This window comes from Mus caroli, chromosome 14 (assembly GCF_900094665.2).
Source record: "Mus caroli chromosome 14, CAROLI_EIJ_v1.1, whole genome shotgun sequence".
NCBI lineage: Eukaryota > Metazoa > Chordata > Mammalia > Rodentia > Muridae > Mus > Mus caroli.
Window position 1 is genome coordinate 94468785 of NC_034583.1, and position 24054 is coordinate 94492838.

At 45.3% G+C, this 24054-nt stretch overlaps 1 protein-coding gene across 1 annotated transcript; it reads right to left on the minus strand.

Annotated features, from left to right (window-relative positions):
- Positions 1–15032: 15032 nt before the first annotated feature.
- Positions 15033–19533, minus strand: Pou4f1 (POU class 4 homeobox 1). Its single transcript, XM_021182543.1, has 3 exons — positions 19126–19533; positions 17209–18395; positions 15033–16056 (listed from the first exon to the last, which is right to left on the minus strand). The coding sequence occupies exons 1-2, from the start codon at positions 19246–19248 to the stop codon at positions 17253–17255; spliced, it is 1266 nt and encodes a 421-aa protein (XP_021038202.1). The 5' UTR covers positions 19249–19533; the 3' UTR covers positions 15033–16056; positions 17209–17252.
- Between the last annotated feature and the right edge of the window lie 4521 nt (positions 19534–24054).

Here is a 24054-nt window from a genome sequence, read left to right on the forward strand (position 1 = left end):
AGAAAATAAAGTTCTCAAGTCCTTTCGTGTTGTTTAGTATTAAGGGAATTTTCATAAAAATAAACATCAATGCAAGAAGACTCAGTATTCATTCCGGATGATGTTGTTAATAATCCACGTCACATATTTGATCCATACAATCTACAGTAAGACAAAAAGGAGTAATATGATAATCGTGAACTTGAGCAAACGTTTCTAGCCATATGGAAAACCTGTGACTACTTTCAAATAACAAGATATGCTTATTTCTGGCTAGGTGACGTCTGACAGAAAGGATCATCATGTGCCTAGCACGGCGGTACACACCTTTAATACCAGCAATCCTGAAGCAGGTTGATCTCTGAGTTCAAGGCCAGCCTGGTCTTCACAGCAAAGTCTAGGATAGCCAGGGCTACACAGAGAAACCCTGTCTTGAGAAAAGCAAATCTAGAGAGCATTTTGAGAAAATGGGCGCTTTGAGAAAATGCTTACAACTATGAAGTATATATATATATATATATAGTTTTTTGTGCTTTTTATTATTTCTTTTTCTGTATGTGTGTATTTTTCACTATCTGTCTTGGGTTGGGAGTAGATATTTGATGGTAGGTAAAGGTTAACCTATCAAGACCTATATTAATACAGATTATTAAATATTATTTTATATTAGGAAAAAATAAATAAATATGAGCTTACTGGACTTATCTAATTCACAAATACTTTGGTATGCTCTTGATAATTCCAACAGTTATCTTAAAAGTAAAAAGCCTGTCTTGTAGTACCAGAAAATATTGAGAAACCAACGGAGAAAATTAGGGCCAGGAGAGTACTGAATGTATATTCCTGTATGCTATCATTGAAAAGATAAATCCTCCGGACTGAGAAATACATGAAGAGTTTGGGAAACAAAGGCAATCTATACAAACTATTCCCTGATAGGAAGGAGTCCCTCTGAACCTCTCAGATTCATCTGGCTAATTTCAGCATGTGCACTGGCTCTTTTAACTCTGTGCCTGGCTGAGACGCCTCCTTCTCTGAACTCTAAGGAGCTGAGATTCACCTTTCTGACCATCTTTCCTGTCTTCTATATATCCTCATAAAATATTTACTCTTCTCCTGAATGACCACTCTGATTATCCTTAGACTCCTTTCAGATTCCCTGATGATGTCATGGAAATGTTAAACCCATTATGCTAAGTTAGGACCTCCATCTGCAGTGACCTCTTGGCACAAGCTTCGAGGACAGCATGATATTTTTACATAAAAGTTAGTCTTCATTCAAATCCTTGAGGTCTGATCCTGAAAAAAAAAACACTGACAGCTCAATCAACCCTAATAAATACTTAACTAGGACCGTGGAAAAACGCAGAATACAGTTCCACCAAGAAAATCCATTACACACTTACAATTGAGTCATAAAATATGTCTATAAAGTGTACAATTATTTTACCATATTTTTTTATTGGAAAGTAAGCATTTAGTGTAATTTACAGGTTTAACCCAAAGGTAGTGAGTATAGTACATTCTTTTTCATTAAGCTATTAGGGAAGTCAGGAGTGACAGCACACAGCTCTAATTATCTTTAAAGTAGTGTTTCAAATTGATCATGCATAATGCAATTACAAATCATAATTAAATTAATTTATATTGATTTAAGATTGTATAAGTTTTTAATAACTACAGTGTAGAATATCTATTTCCACAAGCTAACATTAGTATTTTCAAGCTGGCAGAGCACTCTTCTGTCATTAAGTACTTAGTAATCTTGCAGCTACTTTAATGTAGGTGAAGGCTAAATTTTGGCCCTATAGGTGGGGGCTGGAGTTAAAGCTCAAATATTGGAACTCATACTTCCCTCAGGTCATGGATATTAGTTAACCTTGCCATTTGTGAAAAACAATATCCTATATCTAGAAATTTTGAGTATTTAAATAAGGTTTTGCCAACAGTTTACATCCAATTTAGACTCATCAGGTTTTTTGTTTGTTTGGTTGGTTGGTTTTTATGAGTACACTGTAGCTGTCTTCAGACACACACCAGAAGAGTACATTGGATCCCATTACAGATGGTTGTGAGCCACCATGTGGTTGCTGGGAATTGAACTCAGGACCTCTGGAAGAGCAGTCAGTGCTCTTAAGCACTGAGCCATCTCTCCATCCCGAATTATCAGTTTTAAAATATCCCCAGGCTGGCAGCACAAGGCTCTCCTCTTTTCAAGCACACCCCCTTCCCTCAGTTGCCTTTACAAACAGTAGCACAGGCCTTGCACAGGAAAACCACAGTGCCTTTTCAACATTCTTCACACTGAGTCATTGATTCAAACAGTCAAAACAAAAATCAATGGAAGTACAAAAGTCCTCCCCCGAGTTTAAAGAGAGTAAAGTTTGGAGGCCCAAGCCAACTCTACCACACATAGCAACCTGTCCTCCTCTCCAGCCTTAGTCCATTCCAGATGCATCTCTGACTTTGCCAGCCACTGTTGTCAAGGACTACAGTTGCCTCAGAGTTCACATCCTGAGGCTCAAAGACAACCGAAACATCTACCCTTATGTCTAGAACTACAGGGAGAGCTATGGTAGAATCGGGAGGGTGATGGTGGTGATTCTGAAAGATTCACACACTACTCAAGAACTATTCCCTTATGACCAAGTAGTCATTGTGTCAGAGCTGTAGAGGAATCCAGACACACTGCCTTCCTTCTCAGATCTCCAGGGCCTGAGATCTGTGAGCTGTTTGTGCTAGCCTACTGCTCTCACCGGGAAGTGTGGGTAGAGATCTGAATATTCCTATTTCATTTTGCTTTTTTGATTCAGTGGTTTTTCTCTGAATGCATTAAATGCTGTAAGATCCTATGAGAGGAAAAGGAAAGTGAAGTCAGGGATTCAGGTGAGTCAGCCTGGAAATGGAAGTGATATAAGAAACGCTCAGACATGATCTCAGTCGCCTCTCAGAAGTTATCTTGTCAACAAGCACCCACTAAGCTTTGGGGAGCAAGCTCCAAACAGGCTGAGACAGGAACTCCCTCCTTCCTGGAAGACCTTCAGGCTACTCCATTTGCTGATCACTAGCGACCCCTTTAAATAACAGGAGGAAGCAAGCAGATAAATACAGGAGCACATAGAAGCTCTTAGGGACTAGGATCCCAATGACTTCTGAAGAAATACACACAGAAAAAGGCTTCATCCTGGAGTTTCACAGGCCTTGCAGGTGAAAGTTTCCCTCCTCCAGCCTGCCCGGTGGGTGCAGAAGCCTCATCAGAACCCCTTGCTAGGACCGCTAGGAACTCTGGGACAGAACCCCTTATGACCTTGTCTGTAGAAAGGGAGGGACCTTCCTTGCCGCTCTGGGATGTCCATGGTGGCAAAAGTCCCCTAACTCAGCTAGAGGTCATGCAGGGCTGAGATGAGCAAGAGACAGCAAGGAGATAAAAGGTGGAGACAGTGGGAGTTCAGGAGCCCCTTTGGTACCACCTTTGACCTAAATCTGTGAGTTCCAACCAGTACAATGATTTCAGATCCAGACAAGCTTTCTCTACAAACGCTCTGGTTATTGAACACACAGACAAGCAGGCAACAACTCAGTCCCAGGGCAAGAAAGCACAAGGGATTCCCCCAAGTTGAGTAGATACAAGCCTTGGTCCTCTCTTCACCAGAGTCAGCTTGGTCTAAGCCCTGCCCTTCCCTGATACAAGTCGGGACTGAGAGCCCGATGACAAGCTCCCTGATCCAGTTTCAACATCCCCTTCTCTTAGTCTCATACTGTCAAAACCAGCCTTCTAGTCTGACTCAGATGTCTTTCATTCTATTTCTACAGTCAGACAAAATGCTCTCACTGAACAAGGAAACTCTCCGAAAGAACATGGAGACTTAGCCAAAAGAATTTGGGAAGATTCTTAAGTTGTAAAGTCATCTGTACATGAAAACGTTCTGCAGAGAAAGGGGGTAGAGAAGGGGAAATTGAATGCTCTCTAGCAATTTCTAAGCACATGTCTGGGAGAAAATAAAATTAGTTCAAGTGACTATAGGACATTACTCCCCTTAATTAATGTTAACAGATGGTAATATGAATTTTCTTAAACTTCAGTTATAGTCTAGAAGGAAAATGAAGGCTGTAGCCCTAGAACTGGAAATGCCAGCATGGTCAGTCCTGTGTGCCCTAGCTTTGAGCTTGGCATAATAAAACCCTCCCTTCTCCTGCATAAATTACAGTATTCTCCCCTCCATGGGGAGTGTGGGGAGATAATCAAAATGAACTAGTTTAGAAATTAAAAAAAATCTCAACAACCTCTGACTTTAATAAAGTCTTCCAATTAGGGGTCAATTTTAGTATTTATTGGACAAATGTGGATAGGGAAGACTGACTATTTTTTCTCTTCTTGGCATCAGTATGTATAACTAGCAGTCTGGTTTGTTAAGTTCCCAAGCAGGGATGAGTTTAAAATGCATGGATTCTATTATGTGTACAATTTAATCACAAGGTATTTAAAATAGACATTTCCATCTAAAATCCAATCAGAAATCAACACAGTTCCTCGGGCGTTAGATGATCATCTGGATTCTGCATTTGTAAACTGGGAGAAATAAATGTGACTTGTGGATACCAAGAGGTCAAGTGCGGCTGCTCAAATATTTTTCTTACAAAATGACGGATTTATTAGACAAATAAGTAGCCCGGCTGATGCAAAACCCCCAGTGATTGAATTTTGACGTTAAGTCAACAACAACTCGAACTACATCAGTGCTTCAAGATTTAGTTATGATGGTAGAGATTACTGAACAAATAAGAGACAGAAATGAATACAGATTTCCTAGGAGCTGCCCCTGGCACCCTCTTCATGACATTCTCTTCCACATGCTCCCCTTGTTCACACTGTATGATAATTAAAGGACTTGCCTAGGCCTCACAATTGGAAAGGAACTTTAAAATAATTAGGCATATTTTTCTGTTTAAAAAAAAAAATAGGCAGGCTCAGAACGAAAGCCAATTGAGGTTCATAATAAATTCCTTCCTGGCCTGAAAGTCACCCACAATTAGATTGGAGAAGGAATGCACTGAGTCTTTTTCTCTTTCTTTCTTCTCTCTCTCTCTCTCTCTCTCTCTCTCTCTCTCTCTCTCTCTCTTTCTCTCTCTCCTCTCTTTCTCCCATTTCTCTCTCTCTTGTTCTCTCTCCTCTCTCATTTCTCTCTCTCATTTCTCTCTCTCTCATTTTTCTCTCTCTGATTTCTCTCTCCTCTCTCTCTTTCATTTCTCTCTCTTTCTCTCTCCTCTCTTTCTCGCTCCCATTTCTCTCTCTCCCCTCTCTCTCTCTCTCTCTCTCTCTCTCTCTCTCTCTCTCTCTCATTCTTTATTTCACTTTTATTTTTCCTTCTAAGTTCTTTTCTTAACGGTTGTGTTCACAAACTCTCTTCTGTATTTTACAAAACACAGCACTCTGTATTTTGAGGACAGAAATGTCAGCATCCCATTCAAAGATTAGGACACACTGATAAACACACACACACACACACACACACACATCAAGAGTATGTAAGATTTCGCCTCTCCAGTCTCAACAGCAGCACATGCGCTTGCGCTGGCCGTGGTGCTGAAATTTTGACTTTCCTCCTAGGAAGAGCCTGCAACCCTTAAGGAAGCTTTAGAGGATTGTTTGTGTTTCTTCTGAAAGGAACCTTAAATAATTGAGACTATATTTAAAGATAAAGCCATTTATTTGTGATATTCTGATGGATAAGGGGACTACCCTGCTCCTGGGGTGGACATTTTGTCCTCTATTTTATATATGACATCTTTATTCCAGGGGGAGAGTGACTCAGTTTACCCCTTGTGTCCTCTTGGTCCCATCAAGTATGCATTCCTTCTGCTTTCTCTCCTTTTCTGATTTTTTCTTCTCTTATGGCATGGTTCTCAGTTATTGCTGCTGGGTTATGGAGCTTCGTGATGCATAGACACAAAACTATATTTGATTTTAATAAAGGTTCTGTCTTATTAAGGGCTTGAGATAATTTGATCCTGTAACTAGAACTTTGCTTTCTGGGTTGCCGGACTCAGGTCTCCAGAGGTAATAAACTTTAGCCAGATCTTTATTTAAATACAATGATAATTCTACTCTATAAAACAAACCACTCATTCAACCTTCTCTCCCAGTTTGTCATAGTCTCTTGCCATCAAAGCCTGCATCCCTTAACTACACATACGTTTTCATTGTACTGAATTTTAAAAATGAACTGTGCAAGGCGACTTCCTTGGAAAGTACACCTAGAAATTTTAAATTTAACCTTGTACTAACAATAGAACTCACTACAAAGGAGTGATTGGTGATAGTTTTTGCCCCTTGTTGCTCCCAGGAGTAGATGATAACTTGTAACAAATAAAGCCTTTCTATTAGTAAGGAGAATATGCTATCATCTTTTTTCAAAATATACTTCTGTTTACAGTTGCCTAAACTCATCTCCAGATTTATATTTCAATATGCTCTTTAGGATGCAAAATTCCTGTCAAATTAAAAAGTGCTCATGTCTTGCCCGCTTCCAGCAAATCACTGCAGCCCCTCGTAAATCCAGCTGGGGTTCGTTCCACGGCCTGATGCTGCTGAAATCATTATTGTCCTGCCTTGTTTCATGTCAGAGGCCTCTTTGCCTCATCTGTCATGAAACCAATTTCACTTTATTTACATCCATTTGCTAGTTTAATTACTGTGCTGATGAATAGCCTGAAGGAATTAAGTTACCAGTCTTTGGAAACCAAGAGAGACAGATATATGGGCTGCCTTTTAACTACAGGGAAAGAAATAAAGGCTAGTGGCTTACGCCAAAATTTAAAGATAAAAAGTATTTCTCCCTACCAAGCTGCTAATTCAGGATTATCCGTCTTCATGTATTCAGCCCCTCCTGGATGGAAGTGTGCTTTAGGGTTCTTCGTATTTATAGATGGACCAGTTCTGTACACCAGTATTCTCCACTTTTAAATGCACCAACACCCCCCTTTTATTTATACTTTTTTACTAAGATTCACATATGATTTCCCAGCCAAACCAAACAGTCTAACGTAGTGGACTCTTTATCAAAAGCAGATAACAAATGTTAACCTTATCCTGTACCTAAGATAGGAAAATGCCTTTGTGAGAACTGTAAAACTTAATGCCTCCAGTCTAAGATAGAGTACAAATTACTTTACCTGTATTTTGTAATACTGTAATAGCACTTAGATAATTTTTGTTTTATATAATTAAGCACTATTTCACCGCTGCCTTTAGTGTATTTTTAAATCTTGAGTAAGGACTTTCAGTTACTTTCTTCCTTACATGCCCAACAGAATAGAATGTTGTGGGTGTATGCTAACGATGAGCTCTTATGATCTAAGCGATAGATGCACTCTCAAACATATGCAGGCAATCAAGTATTTACTCACACACAATGGAAATATAAGATCAATAAACTTTTAGTCATTCCATATATTACAAATTAACTTCTACAATATAAGCTTATTAATCATGACAGTATTTAAAAGAAGACATATTCAGCAGTATGTATTCCCTATTATATCACTTATTGAAGCTTTTACGATAGAAATTTGGTAACTTTACATGTTATTTATCATCATTGTAAATTAAAACAACAAATAACAAATTGACTTTTGGTGATTTTACTGTAGGCTGTAGTCTTAGGTAAGACTGCACATGCAGATAAGTAAGTTTTAAAATTATCTTGATTATTATTTTCTTCCATTGCTCTGTTTCTGGTATAGTTTCTAGCCTTTTAAAAATGAATGTACTCACTGGATTTACTTAAGAAATGTGTGCATATGACAAATATATTCATCACTTAATAAAATTTAATTCTTTTCTTCTTGAGTTTACCATGAATAGCATCTATAGAGTCTCCATGTGTTGATACAGAGTTACTTTTAAGGTTGCACAAACTTCCTAAACAAAATATCTAGTTGAAACTTACTTCAAACATTGGAAGATCAGAGATATTTCAAAGCAGAAACAAGAGAGATGAGTTTTGTGTTGTTTTTTTTTTTTTAAAAATTTTGTCATTTAATGTTTTTACCACCTGGATATTCTGCAATTTAATTTATCATAAGCTCAGCTTAAAGGAAGGGGCAAAAATGTAAATGTGTTTACACTTCCTGTCTGAGCAACTAGAAGTGGAGAAAACCCTTTTGCCCATGTAGATATATATTAACGTATTACATATTCATTATAAATCCCCCGAGATCTCTCTCTATGCCTTGTTTGTGTCTTATAAAAGAACATTTCCCCTGGTCCTTCCTCTGTTCTTAATAACATTTATCTATAAAGCAGCACATATCACAAAAACTTTTTGGGGGTCAAGTGAGTCTTGCTTATAAAAGTTGTCAAATGAAGAAGCCCTAGACAGGACCCTTGAGGAAAAACTTCCCTCTAAGCAGTACACACAGACACCAGCTAATTCTTTGGTAGATATTTGTGAACCGTCTTTCACTAAAACAAAGGAAAACTGTTGCTTTTTTAAATATACAGTTTATTCCTTTTTGTAAACAAAAGTAACTGGAAGGGGTTTTAAATATTTTCTCTCTCCCTCTCCCCCTCCCCCAGATCTCTCATTCCTCCCTGGATCCAAGACCTTCCCCTCCTTCTCCAGCTCCTTTTGATTAATAGATCCATGCGGCTAACGGCCTGACATATGGTGTGCGAAGCAGCTTGAGATAGTACCTTAGGCATCCCCTACGGCCATTAACATATTAGGGGCTTATGTGCACTCAGACAGCCAGACCTCATTGAGAGCCAGCATTTGCAGAAAGGCTGCACCCAGAGCTGTTTGATAGAGAGTTTCAATAATGTACCACTCTCCCACTTTAGGGGACTGGCTTCTGGTGCTGAAACACTGAGATGGAATTGAATGAAATTTAGAAATAAGATTCAGTTACATTCAGCAACAATCAGGGGGGAAAAAAACCAAACCACTGTGCTTACATCTGTTTGTATATGGATCTGCGCGTGGAGGCTCCGCTTCAAGCTCACAGACAGCCACTGCTCTTCCACATCACATCAGCAAACAGCTAATGTCAGCTGCATGGATTTATTTTGTTTAAAGATTTATTTTGCTTAAAGTCTTCCTTATACCCAGAATCTAGCAGTAAAGTACCAGTGCAGTTACTGACAGATAGTCTTCAAAAGCAAAACCCAAACAGCATAATTTAAAGGGAGACTTTATTCTGAATCTTGTGGCTTGATATTTTTTCCTAGTAGAAGAAATCAAATGCAGTTTACATCTGTAGCATTTAAAAAGAAAATCAGGAAGAAAAATAATGAAAATTTAACTTTAAAGAGTGTGTTTGTATTTTAAATATATTAGTAAATAAAATCCTTAGAGAGACGTTGGCCCATCTTCCTAAGGAAAATATCAAAGTTTACTAACAAACCAGAAGTCTTGACAACAACTGGGAAGCCAGAAGAAACCCTGAGAGTATATGTCCGAATATATAAATGTTGGGCGCGAGAGATAATATAAAAAAAAAAATCAAAAGATCCATCTCATTCCGAGCTTACTTGATTCACTTTAACCTCAGAACTGAAGCTTGAAATTCGCTTTGCCCACGTTCTCGCCCTTCCAGCCTCCCGCTGAGAAGCCACTGCGCCCCTTTTGAACTATATTCTGGCTGTTTGCTTGGCAAATAAATACTGTTCCGCCCTATTAAACCTTTTAGGTAGTTTTCATCTCTGGATTCCTCAAATACAGAGCTAATAAGGCGATGCTTTGAAGCTGTTTTACTTTCAAACTATAGCCCCGAGGCGTTAAAACCCACAAAAGGTAAGTGAGAAGTAAACTGCCAGGAGCGAGGCTGCGCCCTTCCTTTCAAAACTGCTGGGACTCTAGCCGAAAATAGTCCTGGTTTCAGTGCAGAACCGGCTTTCAGTTGGAAGCCCCTGGGAGTTCTATTCGTGTGCCACTTTACCAAGGAAGTCAAGAGAGAAGAGACGGGTTTAAGTTTAAAAGCCTGGGAATTTCTTGGAAGGAGGTAGAGATGGGTGGTAAAGGCCGAAATTGGTTTCCCTAAGTTGATGCTGGCAAACAAGTGTCAGATGGAAGGTAAAGATTAGGAGTTAGTTGGCAGTGGGCTCAAGGAATCAGTAAAAGAACTTCTTCAAGGGGAGTGGCAGTGTGCACCAAGAGATTGCTGGCCGAGCTTAAACTCACTTGGAACCTAGACATTAAGGTTGCCCTTTCGGAAGACTCTATTAACACAGTACAGTTGTTCCCTGTTTTCCCAGTCCCAAGATAGCTCCCGCCCCCGCCCCTCTGCACCCAACATGAGGATTTTTTTTTTTTTTAGTTTAGTTTAAATGTAGGCAAACAAAACAACCGTTTTAGTAAAAACGGATAAAAAGCGCTTGCCGCTGAAAGGCTACACATTTTAAGTAGGTTTGACAAGGAAGATAAGCCTGATCCGAGCATCTCTGTACCTCGTCAAAGGCACCCTACCTACCTGCCTTTTCAAATTCCTACATTTCCATTGCTAAAACAGAATGCATTTTAATATTCTGCAGAGCCCAGGACGCGAGCTCCCAAACCCATGAGCCTCAGAGCCCTCTGCACATTTAGCTTCTCTTTCTTTTTCTTTCATCGCAACGATTTGATAAAGTCGCAGAGATGATCAAAATTAACATAAATCATTATTAGTTATTAGGATTTGCTCTAAATTACACTGTGAATATCGCACCAGCCCCATCTGCCGCCCTGCTCTCTCAGCAATAGATTGCAGATAAAATAAATGTCCTTACCCCATTAGAAGGTTCCTGTCTCTGTAGCCAAAAGCCAAACAAAAGCAATAAATACCAGGCTTTTTCTCTCACTATTCAGCTGCGACTCTTCTCATCAGCCCTTCCTCTGGAAAAGCTCAATAGCTGCCTGAAAATATTGCATTTTATATCACCAAAGGGCGATTAATATTGCATTAACTGTATTTAACATTTTTAAGCGCGAGTAATCTACAATGAGTTACTTTCTGTTAGTAAGTACAGGGGCGTCAGAACTCCTGCAGACCACTTAAGATAGCCTTGTGAACAGATTATTTATCTCACACGTTGTATTTTTTTTTTTTTTTATAATGTAAGGGTGTGCCACGCGATGTTTGAAGTAGAAGAAGCCGTGCTAATGGTCTGCTGAAAGTATTCTGACACTGTCTGGAGACGGCCAGGTCTCTGCCTTCATTAAATGTTTATTGTCAACACTTGGCAGGGGCGGGAGGGAGAGAAGAGACCTGTGCAAGTGATTTTCCGCGGTTGGAAATTGTCAACGTTTTGTTTTATTCCGATTCTCGTCTATATAAGTTTGTATACATTGTGCTGTGCTGAGGCTAGGCGTCGGAGTTATTAAACAAACTTACGCTTGCAATTCGTTTTACTCGATAAATGCGCGGTCTCTTTCCTCTCCGTCCACCCTCTTTGCCAAGTCTTCATCAAGCTCTCTGCCAGTCCCTTCTGCTTCTCTTCACCCCTTCAATTTGTTCCTAGCCATCTCCCTCAGAGCAGACTGGGACGCTCTTACCCCTTCCACCGCGGGGTGGGGTGGGGGAGGGGGGAGATCTGAGGGGGAACACGAGGGCTTTGCAGCACCCCAATCCTTTTGCCCAGATATAAGTCCTCTCTAGGCTAATCAGTTCGCAGGGTATTGCATCTTAACAACAAAGCAAAAGTCTAGGTCGTATTCATCCAATTCTTTTGAAAATAAACAAAAAATTAAAATAAAAAATAAAATAAAAATTAATCCTGCAAAAACAAATTTGAAACTTCTGCATCCGTTAACTGACTTTTGACTTAGGCAAGTTGGGATGTAAAAAGAGAATTTTTAACTAATATGAGATTTGCGTCTTCTTCCCTTTTCACTCAAACTGATCTCAAAGGCACTTAGGAGAGGGACTCGACCTCTGACAGCGCCTAATTTTTGAAACCGGGAACTGCAGCTGACACCCCCAAGGGTCCTAGGCGCGCTCAGTGCGCATGTGCGGGCTCTGCTCCCTCCCTCTCCTCCTCCTCCCCCCCCCCCCCCCCCCCCCCCCCCCCCCCCCGCCCCGCCACGCTCCACGCACTCAGAGTCCCCCAGACTCGCCCCCACCAGTCTGAGCTCGGTGGCTACCAGTGCGCACGCGCGCGGGATGCCCTAGCCTTGGGCTCTTAACCCGCTCGCTTCTTCTCTTGCCTGGCTGTATGCTGCCCCTGACCGGGAAAATGCTGGTTGTCTGCCGACTAGGAACCTAGGGGCCAGGGGTCCCCTGCAAGAAGCTCGGGCGTGTGTGTGTGTGGGGGGGGGGGAGTGTACACCCCTGGTAGCCGAAAACACGACCCAGTTACTCTGGTTTGGGCCTGCACATGCCAACCTCCCTCCCTGTCATGAAAAGTTAGGCGAGTGGGGTGGGTAGGTTAGAAAAGGGCGGCTGCAGGAAGCAGGGAGCCCAGGAGTTGCTCGCGTAATCACAGAGTCGGAGGAGTGCTCGGACAGCCAGCGCCACCCTCCGCAGCCTGCGGTTTTCAGGGATGGAGTCACCCAGGGCTGTTTCCCATCAAGCTGACTTGACAACAATTAAGAAAGTTTTTAATTAGCTTCTTGTTATCATTCATTTTATTAATTTCCAGAACTCTCAGTCCATGAATTATTCAGAGGGCAAAGCAACCCGAGTGGGGTGGCCGCGCGTCCGCGTCGCACGTGCCCGGCTGGACTACGGCCGCGTTGCGCACTTGAAGTCGCACAAGCGCGAAGGTTTGATCAAATATTAAATAACGTAATTATTGCGACAAGGCTTATCTCGCAGGTGAAAGAGAGGGCCCCGCGAGAACTTGATTTCGGCTGCTTTGGGTTTTTTTTTTTTTTTTTCAATTAAGCTGGTAGCCTCCTTTAAAACAGCCCACGAGGACTGTGTGGCTCCTCTGGCGTGGCTAAAACTGTTGTAGTGGTGATGGCGAGGGCAGAACATTATCTAGTATAATTGTGGTTGTCACTTCCCCTCTGGCCATCAAGACCCTTAGAATAAGGTTGGGAACACTCGTTTTAGCCAGTCAAAGTCTCCTATTTAAACTCAAAGCACCAAATAAGGAAAGCCCACCCACTTGAAAGATAGAATGTGGGTATCAGTCCAGGTAACATTCAAGTCCAGAAGCCCAGAAAACAAGATGAATCTGAGCCTGGGGCAGGAACTTACCAACGGTGTCGATCTGGGTCCTCGTTCTGAGAGGCTAATGTAAGAACCAGACCTGAGCAACCTTAGTGTCACAAGAAAGTAAAAACCGATACAACCACTGCAGTGGGTGCCTACTGTTTATTTTACAGCTTATAACTGAAGTTGAGAATAATTTAAGAACACGCATTAGACAAAAATCGATCCCGAAGCTAGCTGATGGATGCTGGGGACATCCTTTCTTAGACCTACAGAAAAAGCAGAATCTCATGAAGAGTTCAGAAAGCAGTTTTGAGAGGAAGGTAGCATTTCTGTGGCGAGCGCACTCAACGCGTGTATTTTTCTTTTTCCCTTTCTTATTCTGCTCTTGTGTGTCTAAAGAGTCTAACACAGAATCAGAGCCCAGTTCCCCTACCTTCTGAAACTCGTGTTCTTCAGAGGAGTTCAGACTCACACATTTTACTTCCACAAATTAGCAGCTGTGGGAGGAAATTTTCCCGACTTTCTGAACCAGAGAACTTGAAAAGGCCAAACTACCACAGATCAGCAAATCATTGCCTTCTCTTGAGAAGTCTCTTTTTAACATTTTCTGTGAGTTGACGCCTAAAGGAGTCTAACAGGAGCTCTCTCAGTCCTTCCTAGCCTGAACACATCCACTCACTAGAAAGCAAAACTTTTTTTTTAATTTTGCACAGTTTCCTACTACATAAAATAGGAAACCCTGCAAAGCAATGCGTTTTCATGATGTTTTATTAGCATAATAGTCTTTTTTTTTTTTTACTGGGCAAGGATTTACTTAATACAAAACAAATGCTTAAATTCTAAATACATACATTATCCATTATTATATAATACAAATGTATTTGCCTGCAACATTTCTGTTTGAGCAGATTACTAGAAAAACAACCTTTGTAAATCTTTTTATTTGTTCATCCCTGGATCTCCAACAATGAAATCTGGTCATACTTTTCTATAAAATAATGTGTTCTTTTACAAATGTATTTTATTAGAAACTCTGATGATATCTCAAGTCAATAACAGAAACAAATCAATTTTGATGGAAGAGATCTATTTTTAAAAATACCTCTAGTGCTTTTTAAAATATTAACAACTGTTTTAAAATCACACCTTTTTAAAATGTACTGTTCTTTTTCGGAACACTTTTCTTTCACAGATATGCCGGTGAAGTTAAAAAGATTTAGCTAAAATAGGATGACTTCAGAGGATATAGTCCCAACTATTAAGAAAGTTTGTACATTTGGCATTTGATCTAGTTCCAGGTCACCAAAAGAAAAAGAAAACCTCTTGTCAATCTGAAGCAATAGGTGGTATGCAAAATGTTCTAAATGAAGTGAAGCAATTGACAAGTTGTTGGGGCAGATCATAGGATATTTTTATAATTTATTAACTGCCAACGAAAAGTCCTTTAGTTACATTTTTTAGATGTGTTTTTTGAGTAGAACAGCACATTCAAACCCCTCGATGCCCGAGTCCCTGACCTTCAACTTAAATACTTTGCAGGTGCCTGGTTGTTTACAGCTTCCCATCACCACCCTGAAACCAGCGCAGTGGCTTAAAAGCTTCTGCAGACAAAATTAAAACTTTGATAAAATGGACAAGTTACCTTCCTCGGAGCACCAGTTCCCATGACCTATCTGAAGCTGAATTCTCATTCAGGAAAAACAAAAAACAAACAAACAAAAACAAAACCCTAAAACTCATCCTTTCACTCCCTCTGACTCCCCTGCCTCCCCTTCTTGCTCGATTTTAAAGTTTGGTTGAGACTTTCTGTTTGGTGTGGGTTTTTTGTTTTGTTTTGTTTTCTCTCATTTGTTGACCAGCTCTACCAGGACTTGGCTCAATATAAACACAAAAATGCACCCAGATCATAAAACTGCTCTTCTTTCAGTCATGTTTTATTTGGAAGTGGACTGGGACACATCTCCCTGTTGTATGTTGGCGCACAGAAATGGTTCTGATGGGGTGGGGTGGGGTTTGGGGTAATAGAGCAAAGACATAACCAAGGAGAGAGCTCTGCAGACACAACATGGACAGGAGGATCAGTCAGTGAGACATTTCAGGATTAACACTGGCAGTTTGTAACCACTGTGTGTGGGCCTGTGCATGAAAGAAAATATTTACAATAATGTTGTGTTTTCAGTGGAAACAGGCAGTAGACTGTGAAATCACACTATCCACAAAAAAACGGTCTACCAGAAAGCTAGCCCAGTTTAGTGCTCAGTTTCAAATGCATAGAATGTTTTGTGCTGCAAACAATGACATACAACATAATTAAATAAACAACAACGCCTACCCAGAGTGAGACCTAATCGCATTTCTTTCTGCACCTTTGGAGCCATGCATGATTTCAGTCTTGTTAAACAGTGCTTCCCCCCTTATCTCTTCATCTTTAGTTATGGTTAAATGATAGTAACAGACCATCTCCACGTGAGATCCAGACGGGATCTTCTACACAACAAAGCAGGCATTTCACTAAACCACATTTCTCTCTCTCATTTTTTTTTCTTTCTCAAACTGTCTTTCTCAAAACATTTTTCCTTAAAATCCATCAGCAGCTTGGATTATTAGTATGAAATATCATACATGATTTTCTATTTTGGAAACTCATAGTGCAAATTGAAGTTTTTGTGACTCAACATTTATCCCCAGTAATAAATGATCCTTGAATAACAACAACAAGAACAACAACAACAACAGGGAAACACTGTTCCCATTCCCCCAGGTAAGTGCAGACCTATTTGAAACGAACAAGGTGGGAGGGGCTTTAAATCTTTAAATCTCTTCCTTTCTTCTGGGATTTTAGGTGATTTTTCTTACATGGGACTCCTGCCCCCAAATGAGAGCAGAAACTTCTCAGCTTTTCAACAACTTCACGGTTCTCCAAAGGAGGGAGACAGGGACCTAGAAGAGCGAGATGGGCTGTATTCAGTGGAGAGAAGTGGAATCGGAAGCAAGTTTCTTCCCTAAGATCTCCCACCCTCTCATGCTATCTAAATTAGTAAGTGTGTCGGCAGAGTTTGAATCCGAACTAAAAAAAGACAGAGGGCACGCTAAGGTGAAGTTCTAGAAGTAGGATGGGAGGGGGGAAACAAAACACTTTCAGATAATTTGTTCATGGATTCATGAAGAAAATTATAAAAGTAAAACCCTACTGTAGGTATGATCATTTAACTATCCCAGAATAAATTCTTTTTTTTTTTTTTCGGAGAACCTAATTTCTGTCTTTTGGGTTCTCATTGCCTAAAGACCTGACCAAGACCCCAAGACTGAGGCCATTGGCTCCTGCAAAATGAAGATTCGGTGTGAATGACCAGGCAGCCCCCCAAGTGCATGTAAGCTAAGCTCCAGACGCTGAGCTGAAGCCAAGCCTGGAGTGTCTTTGGGAGAGAGGAAATAAACCAAAGAGGGTGCAGGTGTGAGACTTTAGACGGGAAAGTTAAACACAGAACTAGCTTTCTGCCCGGAAGCTCAAGGTGCAGGCTGTTAGGTTTTCCTATATGACTCACTTGTGCTTGGGAAGTTGGGGCGGTGGTAGTAACGGTACTGCTTTCTCTTCCTTGGGGGTAAACGAAGCTGCAGAGTACTGCTCCCGGGAGTTAAATTCCTAAAGCGTCTTTGCCCCCCCTCCCTTTATTTGTCTAGTGTTTTATGTTTTGTTTTTGGTGATGGTTGGTAGTTTTATCTTTGTACATAGTTCCTTGGTCCCCAGATGATTTTGTAAGTGTCTCTGGTCAAGATCCCCAGTTCTTCCCCCATCTTTCCCTCCCACCCTGCTCCCCAGAACCATCCTGCTTCTCGGAAACCCCCCAGCTCCAGTCTTTGCGTTTCTTCCCCACCCCCCCAGGCCCTGCTCACCTAAACGTCCCCCATTCTCTCCTGCCATCCCAAACTTTCTCCACACCCACACCCCTGTTCTCTAGGCTGGGGGACAGCTAGGACCGGGTGCAGAGTGGAGCTGAGGGAAGGGCAAGAAAAGGAACTCCCCAAATGCAGGCAGGATAACGGACAGTCTAAATGAGGGGAAGTAGGCCAGAGGGAGCCCCAGAAACGCACCCCTCAGCTCCCCAGTGTGCCCCACCCGGCGTCTCACACCCTCCTCAGTAAGTGGCAGAGAATTTCATCCGCTTCTGCTTCTGTCTCTGGTTGCAAAACCACACCCGCACCACGTTCTTTTTGAGGTCCAGTTTCTCGGCGATGGCGGCGATCTTCTCAGACGAGGGCCGGGGTTGTACTGCAAAATAGGCCTCGAGGGAGCGCTTCTCGGGCGCGGCGATGGAAGTCCGCTTGCGCTTCTTCTCGCCGCCGTTGAAGAGCTCCGGCTTGTTCATTTTCTCACGCTGCGCGCCCTCGGCCTCCTCCAGCCACGCCTGCAGAATGGGCTTGAGCGCGATCATGTTGTTGTGCGAGAGCGTGAGCGACTCGAACCTGCAGATGGTGCTCTGGCTGAGCGAGCCCACGCCCGGGATCTTGAGGTTGGCCAGCGCCGAGCCCACGTCGGCCTGCGTCACGCCCAGCTTGATGCGCCGCTGCTTGAAGCGCTCGGCGAACGCCTCGAGCTCGCGCGGGTCCGTGTCCGAGTCGCAGATGGACGCCAGGCCCGCCGCGCCCACCACCGCCGCCGCGGCCGACGCCGCCGCCACCTGCCCCGCCGCCGCCGCCGCCGCTGCCGCCGCCGCGCCGTGGTGCGCCGCCGCGGCCACGAGCCCGGGATGCGGCAGCCCGGACGGCATGTTCATGGCCGCCGCCGCCGCGGGGTGCGACAGGTGGCCCAGGCCGTGCATGTGCGGGTGCGGATGCGCCGAGCCGCCCAAGAGCCCGCCGCCCGGGCCGCCGCCGCCGCCCCCCGGGCCGCCGCCGCCGCCGCCACCCCCGGGGCCGCCGCCGCCCGGGCCACCGCCGCCCCCCGGGCCGCCTCCGCCCCCAGGGCCGTCGTGGGCGCCGCCGCCGCCTCCCGCCGCGCCTGCGCCCCCCGCGCCGGCCATGAGCGCGAGCGACGGCGACGAGATGTGGTCCAGCAGGTCACCGGGCTCGAGCGCCTGGTGGTGGTGGTGGTGGTGGTGGTGGTGCGCCAGCGGCACGGTGGACGTGGACGTGCAGGGCACGCTATTCATCGTGTGGTACGTGGCGTCCGGCTTGAAAGGGTGGCTCTTGCCCTGGGACACCGCGATGTCCACGGCCGCCAGCGCCTCGGCCCGCGCCAGCAGAGTCTCGTCCAGGCTGGCGAAGAGGTTGCTCTGCAGCTGCAGGCGACACAAACCAAACCAAAAAGAAAAAAAGAAAGAAAAGGAAAGAAAAAAATAAAAAGGAAAAAAAAAAAAAAGAAAAAAGGGGGGGACAAACACCAAAGAAACCACAAAACAAACACACAAGCAGGAAAGCACGGGCAAAAGGCAAAACACAAAGCGACCAAAATAACCAGGGGGGGTGGGAAGAGCAGGGTCAACGGAGGACCAGGGGACGATTTGAGAACATGCCGGGGTGGGGGAAATAGAAGGAGAGAGAGACGGGGACGGAGAAGGGTAGAAGGGGACGGACACGGGAACACATTCCGGGGAAGACAGTGGGAGACGACAAAACAGAACGAAAAGAAGAAGAAAAAGAAGAAATGGAAATGTCACTGGAAGCTAAGGACCCGAGCCACACACCCGAACGAGAAAGCGAGCGAGCAGAGATCGCCTTGTGCAGGCGTAAAATTAACCGACAAAGTGGAGCCAAGTGGACAGCGGCGGCTCGAGAGCATCCCGCGGATGGCAGGCGCTGGACAGAGGCACAGGCGGACGGGACCCGGGCCTCCAGCGGCCCCGGGCCACGCGTGCCTGGCAGCGGGATCCCTCTAAGAGCAGTCCCGCCCGCGGGAGCGGGGCCCGGAGCCGTACGGGGCAGCCGCCGCCAGGCAACGGCGCGGAGCGGGGGAGGGGGCGAGCGCGCGGGCCGGGGCCGGGGCCGGGGCCGCGGGCGTGGGGCGCTTACCGGCGGCGTGGGCAGGCAGGCCCGCCGGATGGCCTCGGAGCTGGAGTGCAGCGACGGGTACTTGTGCTCAGGGAGGGTGGGATGCATGGCAAAGTGAGGCTGCTTGCTGTTCATGGACATCATCTTGGCGCCTTGGCATGTAAAAATCCACAAAACACTCGCAAAGTCCGCGGCAAAGTGCGCACGCCGGCTCGCCCGGCCTCCGTCCCGAGGCTGCGCTCGCTTGCTCGCTCGCACGGCTCGGCGACTCCGCTCGGAGGCTCGCCGCGGGGGCTGCTGCTGCTGCGGCTGCTGCTGCTGCTGCTGCTGCGTCGGCGAGCGCAGCCCGCTGCCTCGGACCGACCGCGCAGAGCGCCCGCCCGCCCGCCGGCCGGCCCGCGCGCAGGTCCCGCGATCCCGCTTCTCCGAGAGCTCTAGCCCCGGCGCGCCGACGGGCTGCGCTCCTCTTACACCTGAGCCCCACTTCTCGCGGCCGGCCCGGGCAGCTCTCGCGAGAGCTCGCGGGCCCCGCCGCGCTGACAGACAGCAGCTGTCTCCGTCTGTCTGGCGCGCGCCCTCCCCGCGGCCGCGGCGCCGTGCTTGGGCGAGCGAGCGGGCGGGCGGGCACGCGCGCGCTCGTCGAGCCGCGACCGGCGGCGGCGCGTGGGAGCCGCTCTTATAGTGACCACCAGCAAGGACAAGGCAGGTGATGCACCTGTAGCTAGCCAGGCATGCGCGCTGCGCGTCCCACCTTGCCCCCGCCGGTCTGCAAAGATCAAAAAGGGCCCCTTATTGTTGCAGGGTAGGAACCTTTTGGAGGAAGAAAGCCAGGATGCAAGCACTCCTCTCGGGTGTGTTTTCCTCCCAGAATATATGCGCATTATTTAGGCACACCTCCACTACCCGGTGCCTAACAAGCTGTTATATAATGTATACAGAGAGGCATTTGTATGTTAAATTATGCCCGTGCATTCCTCTGTATATGGAGAAAAATAGCAACACAGAAATGCGCTGTGGATGATGCTGTCTTTATGCTGCAAGAACCTGTTTCTTTCATGGTTTATAAATAGGCTCCCGGAGAATAATAGCCATGACAGACAGTTGTTTGAAGCAGTCAGACGCTATTGATTTCCACGTAATTTAATTTCTCTGCATACTTTGTTGTTGTGAATATAACTGTGTCAGGCACCACCAGTGACAGTCACTTAGGAGCCGTAAGGAGTATGTGCTTTCTACTCGGGAAAGGCTGTTGAAATGAAATTGTGCATTTCTCTTATTGTTTGTCTCCTTTAACCGTGTACAAACTCACATTTCAAAGGAGCTCTAGGTGATCTGAGGCTTTGAGTCATCAAAAAGGAAAAATAGTAAACAGGGTGTAGCCGAGATCTTTATCTTTTCCTCTCCAGTGAGACACACACACACACACACACACACACACACACACACACACACACTTTTCCCCCCTGGAAACTCCAGGAAAAGAAATCCACTTCAGAGAAAAGGGAATAAGATGTTGAAAAGAGAACTTTCTTTCACATCGCTTTGGACCCTTGCTTTTTATATCTGCCTGCTTATAGCATTTTTCTTACCTGGGATACAGAATGAAACTAATCTATAGATTGTAATTCAAAATATAAATTCAAATCAGATAGAAGGAACTGGTATGCTGTCTAGTCCAGCCTTCAATAATAGTAACAGCAACAACAACAACAACTGTGAAATGAAGACCTATGAAGAAGAAGAAATCAATTAATGAACCTGTTATATTACCCTCATGTAACAGCAGATCAAGGGCCTCTCTGGGGAGCCTCAGCTTGGGTGCCTAAGTCCCTAAGGATACAGTCCTTGCCTAGGGTGATAATAATGGTCCAGATGTTATCACATCTGCTGGCTAGAGAGCCTGAGAGAGACAAGAAGCTGCTATGGGAAGCAGAGATCAGATACATAATCTTTCAGGTCACTCCCACAACAAGAAGGTCTGCATTTTCACCAAAGGGGAGATCTCATTTCTGCAAACCCAAATCCAGCAGATTTGATTTTTCCTTTGCTTTAGAGAGTGTATATCTTCAGGACACCCACGAGTTTATTCAGATTCTAAGAAGAGCCCACAGGCATCACTGGCTTTTCTTTCTTTTCTTTCCTTTCTGCCCTCCCAACCCCTCCCTTTCTTCTAGCCTGAGAGGGAAGTGAGAAGGATGTTCATTTGCTGGTGCAAGAAGGAGCCACTTCTTCATCCATTATGTGGCTCCCACGGGAGCGCTAAATGCAACTTTATCTCAGCGGGAAATGGACTATGAGCGGGACATCGACATCGCTGGAGGGAAAGAGTGAGTCCAATGGTCTGGGCCCCACTGGGTGTCCAGGCTTAACCTAATCCTTCCTGACACCCACTACAGTGGCTCCTTGCGTTCTCTCTTGGGGGTGTAAGACCGAATGCCTTGCCTTCTTAGGAGCAAGCATCAGCAGTCCTGGCTCCAAGTCCCAAAGGAAATGCTTGCCGCTAGGGACCTTAAATGACAGACAGAAAGGCAAATAGAGTAGCTTTGTGGCCAGATGGATCCATTGGGTAGGGGCTGGAGGGAGCATGTGCTTAGCTACTCTAAGCTAGTCTTAGTTCACCCATCCCCTGTTCACAGGAGACTTAATGGACTCAGCCTGGAGAGGCAAGGGCCTGAAGTCAGGAGCTATCCTAACTAACTCACCTCTCTTTGGCAACATGGGTACTTTTTCTTCTTTTTCTTTCTCTAAGTAAGGCCAGAAGGCTCCCAACTATAGGAAAAATGGCTCCCTCTGTCCATCCCCATCCTGCCCCTATACCCTTTGCCCCCACCTTGGGAATAGAAACATAGGGACTGTGGGCCCAATCCAAAGGTCTTTCTTGTCTCCTTTGTTTTCTGCCATGACACTTGTAACATACAAACCTTTATCAAACAATATTTGTACTTAGAAAAGAGGGGGGCCAGGGACAAGAGAGAAGGGCAGGGAAGGTTCAAGAAGCCAAGGATGACTGCGGGTTGCAAGATCTGTGAAGGGTTCTCCTTATGACAGAGCCTGACACAGGGTGCACTGCCCTAAGCAGATGCCCCTGTGTGTTCTTTTCACGCCCCTCTCCCCCCACCCCCACCCTCACCCCCCAACAGCTTCTTTATCTTCTTTCTTAACTTTTGCTCAGTCCTGGTCTGGACCAGTACAAGACACCAAAGATAAAAGGAGCTATAGTTTACAAGTGTCTGATTTCTGGGAGTGATGGTCTAGGAGCATTGGGAAGACATGAGCAGAGGGTGTGTGTGTTATAAGTGTAGTATTTGTGATGAGAGATTGTCAAGCGGAAGTACACAGTCATGCTTGGAGAACCATCCTACCCAAGACTGGACACCTAAGCTCCACACTGTCCCGGGACACTCTCTTAGGAAGTGTGGAAGGACAGGGTGGCAGCCTAGGCTCTGCATCCCCACCCCCCTGCCCCCATGGTCGCTGCTCCTCTGTCTTCCTGGCTTGGCAACTGCTGTAACTAGCTGGCCCCTGCCTGTGCTAATAGTCCCCAGATGAGGTCCGCACCTTGGCATGGATTCTGGTGCAATTTCCCCCACCTTCTTCTTGTTTAACGACCAGCACAGATTATCCCCACCCTATCTCATAGCTTTGCATTTTATCAAGAGAGGGGTAATGAGTGCACAGTTATTGATTTCCAAGGAATTTCTGCTCCCCAGGGACAGTGAGCCTATCATCTGGATCAGAGACACGTTTCTTTCCCTCATTAATTAATTTTCTCCTCCTCCTCCTTTGGCAGCCCTGGTTTTCTATTTCCTTGGGCAACACCCCTCTACAGGATCGGAGAGCATTCTGGTTAGTTAGAGTGAGGACGTTTGGGAAGGAGCAAGAATCTTCTCCATCTGAGGCAGAATCCTTTCTCCTGGTTCCACTCCAGGAGGATGTGTGTGACTTCTGCTGCCCATCTGGATACTAGCTTTCTCCTTTCAAAACGATGCTGGAAAACTGAGTTTCCGCTATAGCTTCCACTTCCATGGCTGCTCTCCAGGAGGTGATGGGGAAGCCACAGGAAGAGGGTACTTGTGGCACAGGTGAGGCATAACACTGGGAACAAGGTTATGCAGGATGCACCTACAGATGCTACCCGGCCCCTGGTGGTGAAGGAGGCTGTTCACAGGCTCTGGAAATTAAGTGTCTGCAGGCACTGTCTAGGTTAAAATGAATCACTTTCCCAGGCTCGGCGAGAACCCGTTCATAACTCAAAGGTCCTGAGCGCTGCTAACTTCAAAGGCCATGCAACACAGTGTGAAGGCTCAGGCAGAAGAGTTGTAGGCCTAAGGTAGAGTTTGAGGTGTTCTAGTAGAGGACACATTTTGACAGTCCCAGTCCATGCCTTCTCTCTCCTTCACTGCACAGGGGAGGATTGGCGTGCTCCCAGGACCGCCTCCCAAGGGCGGTACCTGACTTCTTAGAGCTTCCTCCCTGAGCATCCCACTAACTTCCACGTTCCCAGGACCTCCTTTGGTGTCTTGGGGCTCTGGACACCGCAGCACCAATCCTTCCTAGTGATGGGCAGTTACCATGTCTGCATGGTCCACGGAGTCTAATGCACTCCTGAGCTGGATCCTGTGAACCTCCGCTCTACCGCTAGGACTCCGGGATTTCCATAATGCCACCATACTTGCTCTGTACCCCAACTGCCTCATAGAGGCAGCCGCTAGCCTCTCTTGGTCGGGCAGGTCCAGGCCTGCTTGGCAATGGGTCCACACAGACTGGTTTCTCAGACTCCTTGCTCTGCACTCAGATGTGCTGTAGCTGTGGTCAAATGGGGAGCTCTCAAGGAAAGCTGGGAAAAGACCATGGTTTTCTCTTCTCTCTTTTCTTCTCTCTTCTCTTCTCTTCTCTTCTTCTCTTCTCTTCTTCTCTTCTCTTCTTCTCCTCTCCTCTCCTCTCCTCTCC